The following is an 18,247-nucleotide window of genomic DNA, read 5'->3' as shown; positions in this document are numbered from 1 at the left end:
ATCACTGTGTCGTGTGTCTATCGTGGACGAATGAATAAAAGCATTTGCAAGTTACCTACAAATTGTGTTATGAAGAAATATCATGGTGCTGTATCAGCTTATATCCATCAAAAAAAATGAATACAGTAATTTATACAGAAATATTACTGACATGTACACGAATATTACTAAAATGAATTTCAAGTTGTTATGTGTATTAAATATGGAAAATTTTCCGAGCGGTGTACCTGCTTGTCGTTATATTTGTGGTAATTACATACAGTAGAATACGATATTCCTCATAACAAATTACCAAAAATTATTTTTGTTGAAGTCTGGTTATGGAATGGAAGCTTAATATTTAAAAACCTAGTTCCTACCGGGATCTCAACATTTGACCCAATTCTGGCAGATTCGTTTCTAAATGGATTAAAAACCCTGGGTTTTAGAGACAAATTTTCGAAAATTACCTCATATTTTCGAGCCGATAGAACCCAGTACATGAACACCTAAAAACATGAAACTTTGTGGCATTATAGCTTGTACTAATATCTCCAACTTAAAAGCCATTTTTGTCCCATGCTGTCTAGATATTTTTTCGATTTTTTCAAAACCTGTGTTTTGGGTCAATCTACGTCAATTATTATATTTTCGAGCCGATAGAACCGAGTAGATGAGCACCTGAAAATCTGAAACTTGGTGGAATTATAGTTTGTACTAATGTCTCTAACATATGTTAAAACCATGCCATCTCGATATTTTTTCGATTTTTTCTAAACCTGTATTTTGGGTCATCCCATGTCAATTATTTCCCAATGTGTTAAACTGTACCCCCATCGATTTTGCTGAAATTTGGTTTGTATTTTTATTATGGCTGAAAATGCTGATATTCCTAATTTTAGCATGATCCGACTAACAGTTCCTGAGATACGGTCCACCCAATTTTGGTGATTACGGCCACAATGGGCGTTGCTGCCATTACTCAAATGACTATAACTCAGTAAAATTGCTGAAATAAGTATTTTTGGAATGGGAATTCCACAAGGATTCTAAATCTACACTCATATTTGACATCCAGGTATGTTTTCAATCTGATTAAGACAGATCCTATTTCATTTCGTGTTTATAGTTCAAAATTTTGTTTTACTTGTTTTCACTACACTAGGATCTGGAAGAGTTGTTATCATTGACGTGTTCTGGATGATGTGAAGGATTAGCCAATAAAACGGTCTGTTACGGCGAGTTCTTGGCCTTTTGATGTGCGGAACTGTGGGTAAACCACTAGAAACGTCAAGGCTGATTGATTAATCAATGTCTGACATCATAGGGTCAAAAGCCGCTTGTTTGACCCCTGACGTGAACACCCACGATAACTTGTCAGATCTTCATGTAGTGTAGACCATCGAAAGTATAAAAATAACGAAACAAAATATAGATCTGTATTTTAATCAGATTGGTGTGTTTTAAAGAGTGAAGACCTTTTGACTTTGAATTTGACCTTATAGACCATGCGACCTAGAAATGAACTTTCATAAAAAATTTAGCTCAACATGTTTTCTACACAATGTCAAACAATTGGAGGTACAATATCTTCTATATAAACATGCAAAATCAACTTTTATATTCACACTTGAGGCTGAAAATCAGTGTCTTTGCACTTAAAGCAGGATTATGTTCATGGATAAGCTCTGATGATACATAGTAACCTGCCGCAGACTTTCCTAAAGATAGATAACTATGATTTAAACAGCAAGACATCCTCTTTCCCATTCCAGAAATATTTATTCCAGCAATTTTGACATATCGGTTACTGGGTTATGCTCTTTTGAATAATAGCGGCCATTTTGGCGGAAAATCCAAAAATTGCGTGGACCGTATCTCAGGAACCGTTAGTCGTATCACCAACGTTTCGGGGCTATTCTGCATTTGAATATGCACCCAGCTGTGCATTATAAGTCCAATTCCAAATCCATTTCAATATTACCCTATCTCCTATATCATATGATCTCCCTGTATATTTTCCATCTCGTCTGTCTGTGTAGGGGTCTTTTAAACAAACTAATTTGCATACAGACAAAAAGACAATCATTTCAACAAATCAGATTAAAGATAAAATTAGGGATAAAAATATATAGTAACGAATCAAATGAAAGAAGTTAAATTAATATATAAATTTCATTGGGTAAAAGTTTTACAGTAAATAATAATTAATAAATTAGTTACTAAGCTTTAAGTCCTAAATAAATGAAAAAGCATTGACACTTGCTTGGCACTGATCTGACTGCATTGTTATAACACAGTCAAGACCATTGTTGCTTTTAGGCCCCCCTGGGGTGTAGGGGGGGATAAGAATATACCGTTCGTATGTCCTGCGTGTCGTAAAAGGCGACTAAAAGGATCCCTGTAATGGGGCAACGTGTTTGCCGTGAGTTGCGACCCATGTCGGTGGAGAGTGGAATCCTGGTAATTGAGTGGGGATTTGGCTTGCGAGCCCTTTCTCTGCAACACATTACTTTGGCCCATGGTTCATCTAGACGGGAGGTCAGAGTGGCCCACTCTCATCAATCGGCTGTGGTCATGTCAGCATCAAAGAGGGTACTTTTCTTTAGTTTTTTCGTGCTTTGTTATCAACTTAGCAATGTAACCTTTGTGTCCTAGGTACCCTCTTTGATGCGATGGCTTGGGTCAATCAAGTTCGATATATATATATATGTGTATACATCTTACTCGAGTATACCCTTCGCCTAGCCCTGAGGCAATGCACAGGTCGGCCATGCTAGCCCTCCCCTTGTTGGCAGGGAAGTAACCTGGGGGAAGGCAAAGGGTGAAACATCCATTATTTTTTTCATGGATCCCTCAATCCCCAACTCAACATTAAAAAGGAAAAAAACAGATGAAGATCCGGATATTCCTTCAAAAGTATCTAGATCATGGCTGAGGTTTCTCCTTATCGAGAGCACCTCTAATATCGATCTTTCAAGAGTTTCACCTTTCTTGATATCCAAAGGAATCGCTGGCTTGGCCGGGGAACCCAAAAATATCAAGAAGTTGAAAAGTGGAGCACTATTGATAGAATGTAGCAAAGAACAACATGCAAACATGTTACTTAAATCTGACATGCTTGCTAACTATCCTATCAAAGTAACTCCACACAGATCTTTAAACTCATCTAAAGGTGTTATTCGCTGCCGGGACCTCGAAGGCAGCAGTGAGGAAGAAATGGTTGAACATTTATCATCACAAAATGTCACACATGTTAAAAGAATCAGTGTTCGACGTGGTGATAAAATAGTTACCACAAGTACATACATCCTTACTTTCAACCGTCCCGACATCCCAAAATCGATAAAGGCAGGATATCTTAACATACCTGTTGATGCCTATATTTCTAATCCTTTGAGATGCTTTAAATGTCAGAAATATGACCACAGTAAAACTGTATGCAGAGGAAAAGAGACGTGTGCCCGGTGTGGCCTTGATGGCCACGAAAGCTCTTCCTGTGCTGCTGAATTTTGCTGTGTCAACTGCAAAGGTAAACATTCTGCTTACTCCAGAGAATGTCCCGTCTGGCAAAAGGAAAAGAAAGTTCAACAGGTAATGTCTGAAAGAAAGATCTCTTATTATGACGCTAAGAAGCAGGTGGAAATAACTACATTCATTCCACCTAATGGATCCTTCGCCAGCAAAGCGAAGGTCCAGACAAGATCAGTTAGCGTCCAGACATCAGAATCTTGCCTAAGAGGAGAAACACCAGTTTTACAGGATAAGTCATCAAACAATTCATCAATTCCAAATGAGACTACGAGCTCAACTCAAACCCCTGTGAGCTCGGATAAAAATACCAAACAAAATGGTAACAAAGGTGATAATAAACTAAAGCCTCCCATCGCTATCAAACCGGGTCGGACAACCGAGCCCCCTTCCCAAGAAAAAGAGAAAAACAAGAAAAAAGGGAACCGGAAAGGTTCTGACCCAATAGATTTGTATAACAGATTTGGAGTTGAGTCAATGGAGGAGGAAGGTATTACAGTTGTTGATATACACAACGCCCCTCCCCATAACAAACCCCCTAGAAGTCCTGTAAAACCTCCCTGAATATGGTTAATTCCATTCTACAATGGAATTGTCGTGGTCTTAAGCCAAATTTTAATGAAGTCCAACTATTAATTCAAAAGTTTAATCCTTTAGCTATTTGTTTGCAAGAAACTTTTTTACGGATTTCTAACTCTTTGTCTTTTAGACATTTTGTTAGTTATCATCAACATTCAACTAATGATGGTAGAGCTCATAGGGGTGTTTCTATTATCCTTAATGGAGACATTCCTCAGAGTCAAGTCACCCTCAACTCGCCGTTACAGGCAGTTGCAGTTAGAGTGACTCTACATATTCCTATTACACTCTGTTCTATTTATCTTCCACCAAGTTTACATCTAAATCCCAGAGATCTTGATGACCTTGTTACACAACTTCCTCTCCCGTTTATTATTACGGGAGATTTCAATGGTCATCATTCACTCTGGGGTAGTCCAGATGATAACAACAGAGGTAAACAAATAGCAGACTTCATTAACATTAATAATTTGTGTTTATTAAACGATGACTCGCCTACTTATCTACATCCTGCCACAGCTTCTTTTTCTTCTCTCGATCTTACCATTTGCTCCCCGGTCCCGTTTCAGGATTTTACATGGAGGGTAAATGAAGATCTGTGTGGTAGTGACCACTTTCCTATCTTGATAGATAATAATGGTCCCTCTCCGGTCGAAAGACCCCAGAGGTGGAAGTTGCATAAGGCTGATTGGGCTCTGTTTGAATCTTTGTGTCTCATCTCTTTTGATGCAAAAGAGTTAGAAGATGCGGATGAGCCTATGGCCTTATTCACTTCAATTCTTCAAGATGTAGCTGAGCAGGCGATTCCAAAAACCACGACTGAACCAAAACGTCTCAATAAACCATGGTATAATGACGATTGCAAATCTGCTCTAAAAGAGCGTGATCGTATCCTAAGACAACTAAAGAACCATCCTTCCATGGAGAATATTGCGGCATACCAGATGGTCTGGGCGAAGGCCCGTAGAACCATACGTCAAGCAAAGAAGTCTTCATGGCAAGGTTACGTCTCTAGGATCAATTCCCGTACAACATCCAAATCGGTATGGGATAGGATTCGTAGGATTAAAGGTAAAAGTAGTGCATTATCAGTTAATCATCTAAATGTTGATAATACCACCTTAACAACATTTCCTGATATTGCTAATTCTCTGGCCAGTACATTTTTATTTAATTCATCATCCAATTTCTCTTCTAATGCCTTTCTAGGCATTCAACAACAGCAGGAGAAAAGGCGACTTAATTTCAAGTCCCGCAATGATGAATGCTACAATGATATTTTTTCCATTGCAGAACTTCAGGATTTGCTAAAGCGAGCTCGGGACACTGCAACTGGTCCAGATGAAATACACTACCAAATTCTAAAACATTTACCTTTTTCCACTCTCTTAATTTTATTGGATCTTTTTAACCGGATTTGGGTTGATGGGAATTTTCCCCCTTCGTGGCATGAAGCCACAATAATTCCCATCCCTAAACCGGGTAAAGATCATACGAATCCTACCAACTATCGTCCGATCGCTTTAACTAGCTGTATTTGCAAAACGATGGAGAGATTGATCAATCGAAGGCTTGTTTGGTACTTCGAGTCCAACAACCTCATTACTGACCTCCAATGTGGATTTCGGTCCCAAAGGAGCACTCTTGATCATCTTGTTCGATTTGAAACATTCATCAGGGACGCTTTCATCCAGAAGCAACATTTAGTTGCAATATTTTTTGATCTGGAGAAAGCATATGATACCACGTGGAAACACGGTATCATGCGCGACCTCCATAACCTCGGCCTACGAGGTCGCTTGCCTATCTTCATTAAAAAGTTCCTGGAAGATAGGTCATTTAAGGTACGACTGGGATCAATATTCTCTGACCCATTTCCTCAGGAAATGGGGGTTCCACAGGGAAGTATTTTATCTCCAGCTCTTTTTGCGATTAAAATTAATACTATCCCAGCGTGCCTTAAACCAGGTACAAACGGCGCTCTTTATGTTGATGACTTTCAGATGTGCTATGGTTCTACAGACATGCGGATAATCGAACGTAAGTTGCTGCTTTGTTTGAATTCACTTCAACAATGGGCAACCGAAAATGGATTTCGTTTTTCGAAATCCAAGACTGTCTGCATGCATTTCTGTCAGAAACGAGATTTGCATCCTGATCCAGAACTATTTTTGGATGGCAACCGCCTTCCGGTTGTAGATGAAACCAAATTTCTGGGGCTGATATTTGATAAGAAATTGTCATTTATCCCCCACATTAAAAACCTAAAAAAGAAATGTCTGAAAGCCCTCAACATATTGAGAGTCTTATCAAATACTGACTGGAGAGCAGACCGTAAGATCTGTCTTGCTCAGATTATATCGAGCATTAATCAGATCAAAATTCGATTATGGGTGTATTGTGTATGGGTCTGCCCGCGAGTCGTATCTCAAAGAGCTCGACACCATACACAACCAGTTTAGGAGCATTTCGTAGATCTCCAGTGGACAGTTTATACGTTGAGGCGCATGAGCCCTCACTGCACAACAGACGTGATAAACTGGCCCTGCAGTGTGCGCCATATTTAGACCCTATCATGAGCATTTATATCTGCTCAAGACTAAAGTTATTCCACCATTCGGTATTCGCATACAACCCCTTTTGTCTGAGGCTGGTAACAGCCTTGACAGTATTGCGAATACCCCTTTCTTTAGGACTCCACCGTGGGCTATATCTCCCCCAAAGATCGATTTCGATCTGACGCAACATTAAAAGAGAGATACTAGCTCGACGGTGTTTCAGTCTCTCTTTCGAGAGCTAAGGTCTAAATATGGTAATTCTGCTCCAATTTATACAGATGGTTCGAAAGATGGAGAACGGGTAGCTTCGGCTACCGTGACACCATCCTCGACCATTTCTCTACGACTTCCACCTGCTGCTTCCATCTTTACAGCTGAACTCCAGGCCATTCTCCAAGCCTTGGAGTTCATTAAATCCTCGTCAGTTTTAAAGCATATTATCTTTTCTGATTCTTTGTCCTCGTTACAAGCAATCTATAATAAACAGCTTGATCACCCATTAGTAGCAGACATTTATGGTCTGCTACTATCAAACGAGTTCATCAGCAAGGACACTGTCCTTTGCTGGCTCCCCAGTCATATGGATATCAAAGGGAATGATCAAGCAGACTCGGCTGCCAAGTCTGCTTTAGATCTTCCCATATCTGAATTTTTAACACCATTTATCGATTTTAAATCATCCATAAATGAATTTATATTTGACCGCTGGCAACGGTCTTGGGATCTTGCAGACACAAATAAACTTCATCACATCAAGCCTCTCTTAGGAGACTGGCCAAGCTTCTATCGTACGAGCAGGAGAGATGAAGTTGTCTTGTGTCGCTCTCGCATAGGTCATACTTTTTTAACACATATTTTCATCTTAAAGCGAGAGCCTCAACCAGAATGTGAACACTGTCATGTTCCTTTGACAGTTAAGCACATTTTGATTGAGTGCAAGCATCTCAAAGATACAAGACTACAGCATTACCGTTGCCAATCACTGCATCAGTTGTTTGCCCAACCGGGTCTATATTGTAAAGCGCTAGATTTTTTAAAGGAGACAAATTTTTATCGAAAATTTTAATTGTATATATCTGATTTTCCCTTTCATGTTTTAAATATATATACATAAAGTTTATATTTATTTTTATTTGATATTTACTGTGATATTTGTTTTTATTTATGTATATATAGATAATATTGTGATTATATGTTTCTAGTTTGTCTCGAGAAACCTCACCATATGTTTGGCGCAATATAGCCCGGTTGGAGCTGACGTGCCATTAAACAACATTTCATTCATTCATTCATTATTGCTTTTAGGCAATTTTAGGCAATTACTTTATAGACTTTAAATCAAAATATTAACATTAAAAGTAAAGACAGGCAGACTAATAACCTTAATGTTAGCTATATTGCCTATGTACGTGAATAAAGAGTTAAGAATTAAATTATGTATTCTTAAAATAAAATTTGAAAAAGAACTAAAAATTAGTATCACGATTCGGTGATAGTCGGATCAAGCTAAAATTTGGACTACCAGCTTTTTCAGGCCTAATAAACATTTAAACCGTATTCCAGCAAAATCGAAGTGGGTACAGTTTAACTCATTGGGTGATAATTGACATATGGAAAGACCCAAATCACACATTTTCGAAAATTTGTGTCTAAAACCATATTCGAGGCCGATTTTCTGGGAATCTAGTGAAGACTGATGCGTTCTCATATATTTCTTATGTAGTACTACCGTCAATCTCTGGATAGGCCTAAATATGGATCTGTATCTATTACCTTGTAGCTCCTGGGGGGGTTGGATGGCTGAATGGTTAGCGTGCGCGCGCTGTATCATAAAGTCTGTCATTGAGTCGACTGACGTGGTTTCGAATCCCCGGTTGTACGTGGCAAGGAGTAGGGTCCCCTGTCCAACCTCGTGGGTTTTCTCCGGGTCCTCCGGTTTCCTCCCACTGCTAAAGACCCCTACGCGCAAGCGAATTATGTAAATAAAATTAAACCATATGTTAGTCCCGAAATGACCTAGTTTGTGTCGAGTGGACGTTAAACCCCATTTCTCTCTCTCTCTCTCTTGTAGCTCCTGGAGCACTACAAAATCCAGAAAATATACAATTACACCAAATTGTTTTCGGTTTTCATGGCCAAGTAATGTGCAAACCCTACCACTCACCTGTCATCTGATTGCAGATTCGTAATCTACACACTCTCTTTTAGTTCTACTTTCGTTTAAATAAAACTAGTTTGTAATATATTTTTAGGTTGAAAAGCAAACCAGTATATTTAAATAAAACATCTGTAAGAAAGGGTTTGAAGAATTGTGGTGATGTCAATTGTATTGGAAGAATTCATTCCTACCTAGAGTGCATTGGTGTGATAAACTTTGGTTGCGGTATGACTTGATTGATTTATTACTGTCATTCAAACATAGAAAGATGATCATTAGAAATTTTATATTTCTATTGATCTAACCTTGTGTAAATCTGTAAAGTCAACATTGAATCAACTGGTAAAATCTGATAATTTACTTTCAGTCATATAGTATTTGAAAGAAAAGATCTAGAACATAGAACAGAATGAGAAATATAGTAAACGTAACGCTAATGAATTCAGTTGGTTTAAAAAGACTAACTATTGAGAACTACAGATGATCAAAGTATTGTTGATATGGTTTAACTCTAGTAATATATTTCAGAACAAGCGCTATACAACAATTTAAATAAAACTCACTTATTGACATACAAGACAGCAGAAAACCCAACAGTATTTACCACAGATAAAGCTGATATGGTTGGTAATTTATATTTGTCTCCTTTCATCTCTTTTCTTACTTATACTATAGAAGAAATACATACATCATTTTAACAACCTATAAATAAACTTATTTCATTAGTTCAAAGTAATCTGGCAGATTATCTGGTATTGAATGGAATGAAAGTGGTGGTTGAATGTGTTACAGGTGTCTTTATACATAGTTTTTATCATTATGTCTATAGATAAGTCAGTTTAAGTCAAAATAAAGTGAAAACTTGATGGTGTAGAGCTTTTATCCTTTTTTTTTTAAAATTTATAATATCGTATTCCTTTACTAAACCTTGCAAATTTGTTTCTGTTATAATTTATTGGTTGTAATTTAGTAAGTCATTGACCATTAGTAAAAGATTGACAATTTCATTGTTGTAATTTTGTATTGTAGAGATTGAGAAAACGAAGAATTCGAGATACTACAGGAGAGTGGGTTGATCTTAAAGTCTTTGAAGGAAAAACTATTGAGGTAATTTGCATACATACATACTAGTGATGGGATTTTGCCCGTATATTCCGGACTTGTCCGAATCTTTTTTCCAAACGCCCAAAATTGTCCGACCGGGAATATGCCCAATCGGACATCAAGACATGGTGAATAATATTCAAAATTCCGAAATTAATATAGTTTACTGAGTGTATAACTACCACTCAACCCGATTATCGTCGATAATACGCTGGGTTTACTAGGTAATTAAGTGATCAACGTATTGATCGTGTTATACCGTCTATAGTATAAACCTACCTTGATTTAACTACTTAATCTGCCTTGATTGACTGACTTAATCCTTTTTCGGACAATTCATCAATCTAATCTTAAACAGAAGTCATTGCTTTCCTTTTGTCGGACTATTCATCAATTCAATAAGAATGATTATAATTTTAATCCACCTCATTTGTCGGGCATCTTAATCGCATTGATGTGAGCCGACATCATCTATAATAAACTAATCATAGATGTCACATATCGTAAGAGTAAATAACACCCTAAATCAATGGACAGTCATTTTGTCTACGATATCTTTTACGTCTTTTAAGAATCCATATAGAAATTCTCATCCACAGTGGCACTTTCCCTTGATCTGGAGCGCGGCACGAATATTGCTTAACATATTATTAGGCAGTGCTTACTATGAAGCCGTGTGATGAGTCACGTAGGCTATTAGTCTCTATTATCCAGAAAAATATTCTACGAATATGTTGAAGACTAGGAGTTTCTGGGTGACCGAGACTAGTACGCACCCAGCAAAATAACAAAAAGGGGAGGGGCTACCAATAGCTATATGAGCAGAATTTCTAACGTATTTGTAGGCGTCAATCATTCTGCTGTGTTGCCTATGATGCCTGTCACTCTGTCGTGACTATGAAAGAGTGTTATTCGCTGAAGTTAGCTATGCCTGTTTACAAGTGATTTAACTATTTCGGAAGTTCTGCATTCATTAGCTGCCGTATAAACGAAGACACGTAATTCTAAAGGAATATTATGGTTGTGAATTTGATGTCGAAGCAGGATCGGCAAGCATCAAATCAACATATCACGAAAATGCTTAATTTTGTAGGACATTTACTGACATAAATTTGAATGCCGTACGGGATTTAAGTGTAAAAAATAGCGAGGTCACCAATTTTTATTACGTACAGGATTTGAATATTTTGTTGACATGTGGTTTTTAATTGTGGTATGAATTTAATACTGTACGGGAATTAAATATGAAAAATAGCGAGGTTCACCTATTTTTATTACGTACGGGATTTGAATATTTTGACATGTGACTTTTAATTGTGGTACGAATTCGTCTGCTAAAATAACGATAAGAGTTATGCCCCTTTATTTTCGGTAAAATGTTCGACAAGTATAATTTTGAAATCCCATACATACTCATTAAAGACTAATAATAATAATAATATGTACATTTATACTGCACACAGTTCCATGCCAGTATGTATGCTCTAGCAATAAACCTATTGTTAGAGTAAAGGTTTGGTATTTTAGAACTGAAAAAAATTGTTCTGAACATTTATTAAGAATAATATTGTTATATCATTTTTGATGTGAATCACAAAACAATGTGAAATAGTGTCTAGTTTTCTATTAAGCCTACTTTGTCTATATGTTACAGTCAATCTGTCAAATCAGCCATTTGGACAAACACCTAGTCATTTGGTCAAATGCCAAATGTGGTCAGGCATTTGGCCAAATGCCTAATGTGTTAAAAAGAACATGACATACGCAGGATTCATTAGTAAAACATAAGTTTATTCCATTCCATAATAATAATCTTGGTAATGCTTTATTCAGTAATAAGATCATACGCAAAATATTAAATAATTGAAGACTCCAGGGGAAAAACTGGTGATGTCATGTTTTCTGACTTTTGAGTAAATGGAAATTTCCAGTTTAAACAGTCATTTCTTCAATTTGGAAGAGTTTTTTTTAAAAATATTGCAAGTTTCTATGAAGAATCATGCATTTAGTGAGAACATTTAAGCTGGTGCAGACTCCCATAGCATTCCTATGGTGTATTTTAGGCATTTGATTTGACTGAGCATGGTTTGTACATCACCAATTTTTCCCTTTTATGCCTTTCTAAAAAACCCTCTGTAGAGAGTGACATGTCCAGTTGTTCCATACAATATTTATGGAGAAGAAAGAAGGGACCAAGGGGTAAAATCATGGGGAAGTAATCGAACAAAAGCATAAATGTGGACATCACCAGTTTTTCCCCTGTGGTCTTCTGAAGACTCCAGGGGAAAAACTGGCGATGTCACGTTTTCTGACTTTTGAGTAAATGGAAATTTCCAGTTTAAACACTCATTTCTTCAGTTCGGAAGAGTTTTTTTTTAAATATTGCAAGTTTCTATGGAGAATCATGCATTTAGTGAGAACATTAATTAAGCTGGTGCACACTCCCATAGCATTCCTATGGTGTATTTTGGCCATTTGATTTGACTGACCATGGTTTGGACATCACCAGTTTTTCCCTTTTATGCCTTTCAAAAAACCCTCTGTAGAGAGTGGCATGTCCAGTTGTTCCATACAATATTTATGGAGAAGAAAGAAGGGACCAAGGGGTAAAATCAGGGGAAGTAATCGAACAAAAGCATAGATTTGAACATCACCAGTTTTTCCCCTGTGGTCTTCATTCAATATACATATAAGCCAAAACTATTTACAGAATTGCAGACATTAAAAATTGAATGTAGCTTATGCAAATATTCTATTTATATGATATAAGTACTCTTTACAATTGTCCTAACTTATATAATCATGATATTTTATTAAATAATGATAATCATTATAATGCATGTAACTTAAGAATGCGTTTGCGAGAGAACCATGCAGGGACCGGCACATGGTGGGTGACAAGATTTTCACCATTTTTTTTATGTATGATGGATAACCCCACCAAACCCCACTGCCACAATTTTAGATCAGTCGAACCATTTTTAGAGTGTAGAAAAAAAATTGAAATTTTAAGACTGAAAAAAGCCAAAAAATCATCATTTTCAGGCCACTTTTCAATTATTTCGTACAACTAAACTACGGTGAGTAGATTAATGAAACTTTATAGCGTAGCAGATATGGTTACACTGAGAACTACTAAGTGGTTGATCTGTACGCACCCCTATATAAATCTCTGTTTGGCTTGTTATTTGTACGTCTATCGAAAGAAAATTAATTTCCCGACTATTACTCGGTATTGCCGCGTTAAAATTGTAAATAAGGTGCGTTAATTAACAAGGTTGAAAAACTGCCTGAGAGGTGAGTTCATTAACGCTAGGGGTGAAAAACTGTGGACGGTGCTTTTTCTGTAGAGGTGTGTTTATTATCCGACCGGTAAAAAATTAATGTCATTGGTGTGTATTGTTTAATTGGCGTGTTTTATCGCTAGTTGCGATAACTGCACCAAAGGGAGTATAATCAAGGACCAACAGGCTTTATCTGACATGTACGTGTTAAATCAAAATTTTCGAAGTAAAACTGTTTTACCGTACGATTTCATTCGATCGTGTGTTTAACGCAGGTCTTTGTATAGTTAAACTTAAAGACAGGTCTTTAGATAGGCATGTGTGCTCGCTATGATCTACGTTTCTCTTATGTGTCTTTTGTATTGCGTACCATATATGTAAAGTTGCATTTAATGAAATAAAAATATGGACCTTGATCTACCGTTTATATGTTAGACCACGCATTTCTCTAACAACATGTATGGTCTAGCGTTTAAAAAAATCAGCCCAAAATGTAACTGATAAATACTAGGGCTGTGTCGATATATCGATACACTGATACGTATCGATACGTTCCAGCGATATTTATATCGATACGTAATATAGCCGTATCGTTGAAAAAATTCTTCAGTTAAGAAAGACCACAAAACCCATGTGGCGATAGAAGACGATCTCGGTATGAATTCAGGGTACCGGCAGATATTAAAATAATAACTGGATCATACATTGATGGATTCACTGACCAGTTGTTAGGTAAATTTAAATCTTCATTGAATATAATCCCCTGATAGAACACCGAATACACCGAAAAACAGTCATTTAATAATATATTTTCCTGGTAGAATTCCAATGACACGTGGCATATCGCTTGGAATTAGGTCAATAAACCAGTTCTAAATAGCGCTTACCGTTATGATTTTTTTATTTTTTATTTTATACACATTCTGACAAAGGCTTAATTTTAAAAATATTGTTTTTATTGAAGGCTATATCATAATCGTACTGAATTTTTATTTTATACACATTCTGACAAAGGCTTAATTTTAAAAATATTGTTTTTATTGAAGGCTATATCATAATCGTACTGAATTTTTATTTTAAAGCAATTTCTAGTATGGTTGTCACGTGACAATTGTACGGTGTGTCTATCAATTGACGAATGAATAAAAACTTTTGCCAAGTTACGTAACTAGTTACCTGATCGACAAAGACTACAAATTGTGTTATGAAGAAATGCCATGGTGCCGTATCAGCTTATTTTGACTACGGCATTTTCTGATACTGGCAATAGTTGAAAAATGCTAATATTTTAGATCATCTACTTATGAAACGCGAACGTTTCATCAAATTAAATAAACGAAGACAGTAATTAATTTATTCTGGAATATTACGGATGTGAACTTCAAGATGGTACATGTGGTAATCACATACATTAAGATACGACATTCTCCACAACAAATTACCAAGAATTATTTTTGTTGAAGTATAGTTATATTAAAGGGAATGAAGCTTATAATTAACTCATATCCTACGGGACCTCAATATTGACCCAATTCTGGCCAGTTCGTTTCAAAATGAATTAAGGACCCTGATGCTTACCCATCTCAAACATCTTGAAACAGAATGTATGTAGTTTGAGATTATTTTGGGCATAATTCGTGTTGTCATCATATCGCGATAGGTATCGCGTATCGGTCTGCCGTATCGTCAATACGTATCGTATCGTATCTATCGACACAGCCCTAATAAATACACATCAATGTTTCAAATAGTTGGAGTTTTTTAGTTTTTATACGCCCACATTGAAATGTGGACGTATATTGCCGTCGCCCCCGTCCGTCCGTCTGTCGGTCCGTCTGTCCGTCCGTCCAAAAGTTGTCATCCGATCTTTCTGAAATTTACATGCATTATTTAAATTAGTGAAACGAAGAAGCCTATTGAATTTCAGCAATTCCCGTTTATTACATCTAGAGTTATGGCCCTTGTTTCACTTTATTGATCCTTGTGAACGCTCTAACGTCAAAAGTTATCATCTGATCTTTCTGAAATTTATATGCATTATTTAGATTACTGAAACGAAGAAGCCTATTGAATTACGGCAATTTCCGTTTATTATGTCTAGAGTTATGGCCCTTGTTTCACTTTATTGATCCTTGAGAACGCTCTCACGTCAAAAGTTATCATCCGATCTTTCTGAAATTTATATGCATTATTTAGATTGCTGAAACGAAGAAGCCTATTGAATTTCAGCAATTCCTGTTTATTACGTCTAGAGTTATGGCCCTTGTTTCACTTTATTGATCCTTGTGAACACTCTAACGTCAAAAGTTATCATCCGATCTTTCTGAAATTTATATGCATTATTTAGGTTACTGAAACGAAGAAGCCTATTGAATTTCAGCAATTTCCGTTTATTATGTCTAGAGTTATGGCCCCTGTTTCACTTTATTGATCCTTGTGAACGCTTCAACGCCAAAAGTTATCATTCGATCTTTGTGAAATTTATATGCATTATTTAGATTAGTGAAACGGAGAAGCCTATAGACTTTCAGCAATTCCCGTTTATTACGTCTAGAGTTATGGCCCTTGTTTCACTTTATTGATCCTTTCTTTCTGAAATTTATATGCATTATTTAGGTTACTGAAACGAATTTAAGCAATTTACAATAATTACTTCTAGAGTTATTGCTCTTGTTTCACTTTGTTAAACCTTGTTAATGCTCAATTGATGATGTTATCATCCGATATGTATGAAATTTATATGCATCATTTAAATTTGTGAAACAGGTCTATTGAATTTCAGCAATTTCCGTCAATAATTTCTAGAGTTATGGCGATTGTGAACGTTTGAATGACAAATGTGATCTGTATGAAATTTATATTCATTATTTAAATTAACAAAACGAAAAAGCCTGTCAAATTTCAACAAGTTGAGACCCTTGTTTCAGTTTGTAGAACCTTGTAAACCCTCAAACGACAAAATTTATATTCTCATCTGTATGGAACTGTAAAGCCCCCAATTACCTACAAAGGAATAAATATGCGACAACCCTTGACGACCGCTCGGACGATTTAGCTGCTGGCAATCTATCTTTAGTAGCTAAAATAAATTAACGATTAGTTTCTAAATTATTTATGGTGCCGAAAAACATCAACTACATGTATTTGCATATCAGTATTGAGGTCAACCGTGATAGAAAGATTTTATTACATAAAACACCCTTTCCGGAAGCATGTAAATTATACATTACGGTCAGCATAATAAATACATTATAAAAGTGGATGAAAAATATATAAAAAGTGGTTGTAAATTACATAAAAAGTTAATGAAATGTACATTTATATACATTGAGGGAGTATGTATGATTATCGAGTAATTTGACATAAAATTTGGTAAATAAGAGTGATTTGAATTGCTAAAAAAAGAAAAGATGAAATGTGTACAATATAAATTATACTCTCTATACAAGACTACAAGATGACAATTGGTTATTGAAGGGGATCTCATTTTAGACATTGTTTCATTTGATTAAACATGTAAGTTCAAATATTGATTGGTCCCGAAATGACCTAGTTTGTGTCGAGTGGACGTTAAACCCCATTTCTCTCTCTCTCTCAAATATTGACCTTTGATTGATAGTATGCATTGAAGGCCGAGCCATTGGCGCCGAAATGAAAAATAAAAATCAGCATGGTATTGTATTTGTCCAGTGGATTCAGCGAAGATTTTAGAGGTCCATAAACTTATGATTACTGAACGATAGATCTGCTCCCGATAGAACTAGACGATATAAATACTTGGGATGTGATGTGAACATTTAAATAACACTGTCTATATTTCTAATCGTTTTTTTTTTAAAATACAACATTAGAGCACTGATATCCTGTATATACAGTCAAACTGGGGGAAAGTATTGTCATCTTTTTGCTATGGTTGATTGATCAGAATGTTTGAAAATGTTGACCTATATATAGGTGTTAAGTAACAAATGTGGTGTTTTGATACTTGATTGGGGTCATAAAAAGCTACATGGATCATTTATTTCAACCAAAATGTGTATTAGAAGTTGCTGTCTGAATTACGGTTGTTAATTTTATTTATAGATTTATTAATTGACTGTTTTCGCTAACTTAAAAAAATCGTGCAATATGAAAACTAAGGTAATTTATGTCTAAAACTTTTTATGGCATGTAAATAGAATGAATACATAGAAACGTCTATAGTAAAATTTACTGCAACCAGTAACAAACTATCTCTTGATACAGGCGTATCTGTTTTATGGAATAACCAACCATTTAGTTTAAGATGTTGTACATATCTATATTCTTTAAAACAAACTATTTAAAACACTGTTATTTAAACAGGCTTTTAATAGACACTACATGTCCATAATCTTGATTTTTTTTAATGTGATTAAATTGTCACTTTGTAAAGTGTCCCTGAACAATTAAGTTACATGGAAGGGCGCACTATAATAATATATAGTGTATCAATATCGCCCATGCATCTGTTATCACTCGTCACTCCAGTCAGTTATATAGAGGGATAAATTGTGTTTTTCTTTTGCGTTCGTCACTTCCGATTGTTGAAACATTGATTACGAATCTATTGTAGCAATGATCTCTGTGATAAAATAATATTTGGAGCGTGTTTAACAAGTTTTATCACATATGTGATAATGACTGGCACCAATATTGTCGCCGTCAGTCCGTCCGTCCGGTCCAGCGTCCACAATTGCTCTAGAGGCTAAAGTTTAAATTTATACACAGTGTTTAAGGTCATGAGACGAAGAAGCCTATTGATTTTCAGCGATTTCCGATAATTACTGCCAGAGTTATGGCCCTTGATCACTTTGAAAAATCTTGTGGACGCTCTAGAGGCTAAAGTTAATATCCGAATGACTTTTAATTTATACACAGTGTTTAAGGTCATGAGACGAAGAAGCCTATTGATTTTCAGTGATTTCCGATAATTACTGCCAGAGTTATGACCCTTGATCACTTTGAAAAATCTTGTGGACGCTGTAGAGGCTAAAATTATTATCCGATTGACTTTAAATTTATACACAGTGTTT

The 18,247-nt window shown here is 36.1% G+C and overlaps 1 protein-coding gene across 3 annotated transcripts in view; it reads left to right on the top strand.

Moving 5' to 3' along the window:
• The window catches only part of LOC126818820 (deubiquitinase MYSM1), a 168,961-nt gene that overhangs the window by 77,018 nt on the left and 73,696 nt on the right, over nt 1-18,247 (top strand). For 2 of the 3 annotated variants that reach the window (XM_050546420.2, XM_050546419.2), the window contains 3 exons: nt 8,900-9,030; nt 9,334-9,428; nt 9,835-9,912. In XM_050546420.2, the coding sequence (XP_050402377.1) occupies nt 8,900-9,030; nt 9,334-9,428; nt 9,835-9,912 (304 nt within the window). The other variant, XM_050546421.2, reaches the window with a different exon arrangement.

Source organism: Patella vulgata, chromosome 4, assembly GCF_932274485.2.
Source record: "Patella vulgata chromosome 4, xgPatVulg1.2, whole genome shotgun sequence".
Taxonomy (NCBI): domain Eukaryota; kingdom Metazoa; phylum Mollusca; class Gastropoda; family Patellidae; genus Patella; species Patella vulgata.
This window is presented reverse-complemented; position numbering and strand designations above follow the sequence as displayed.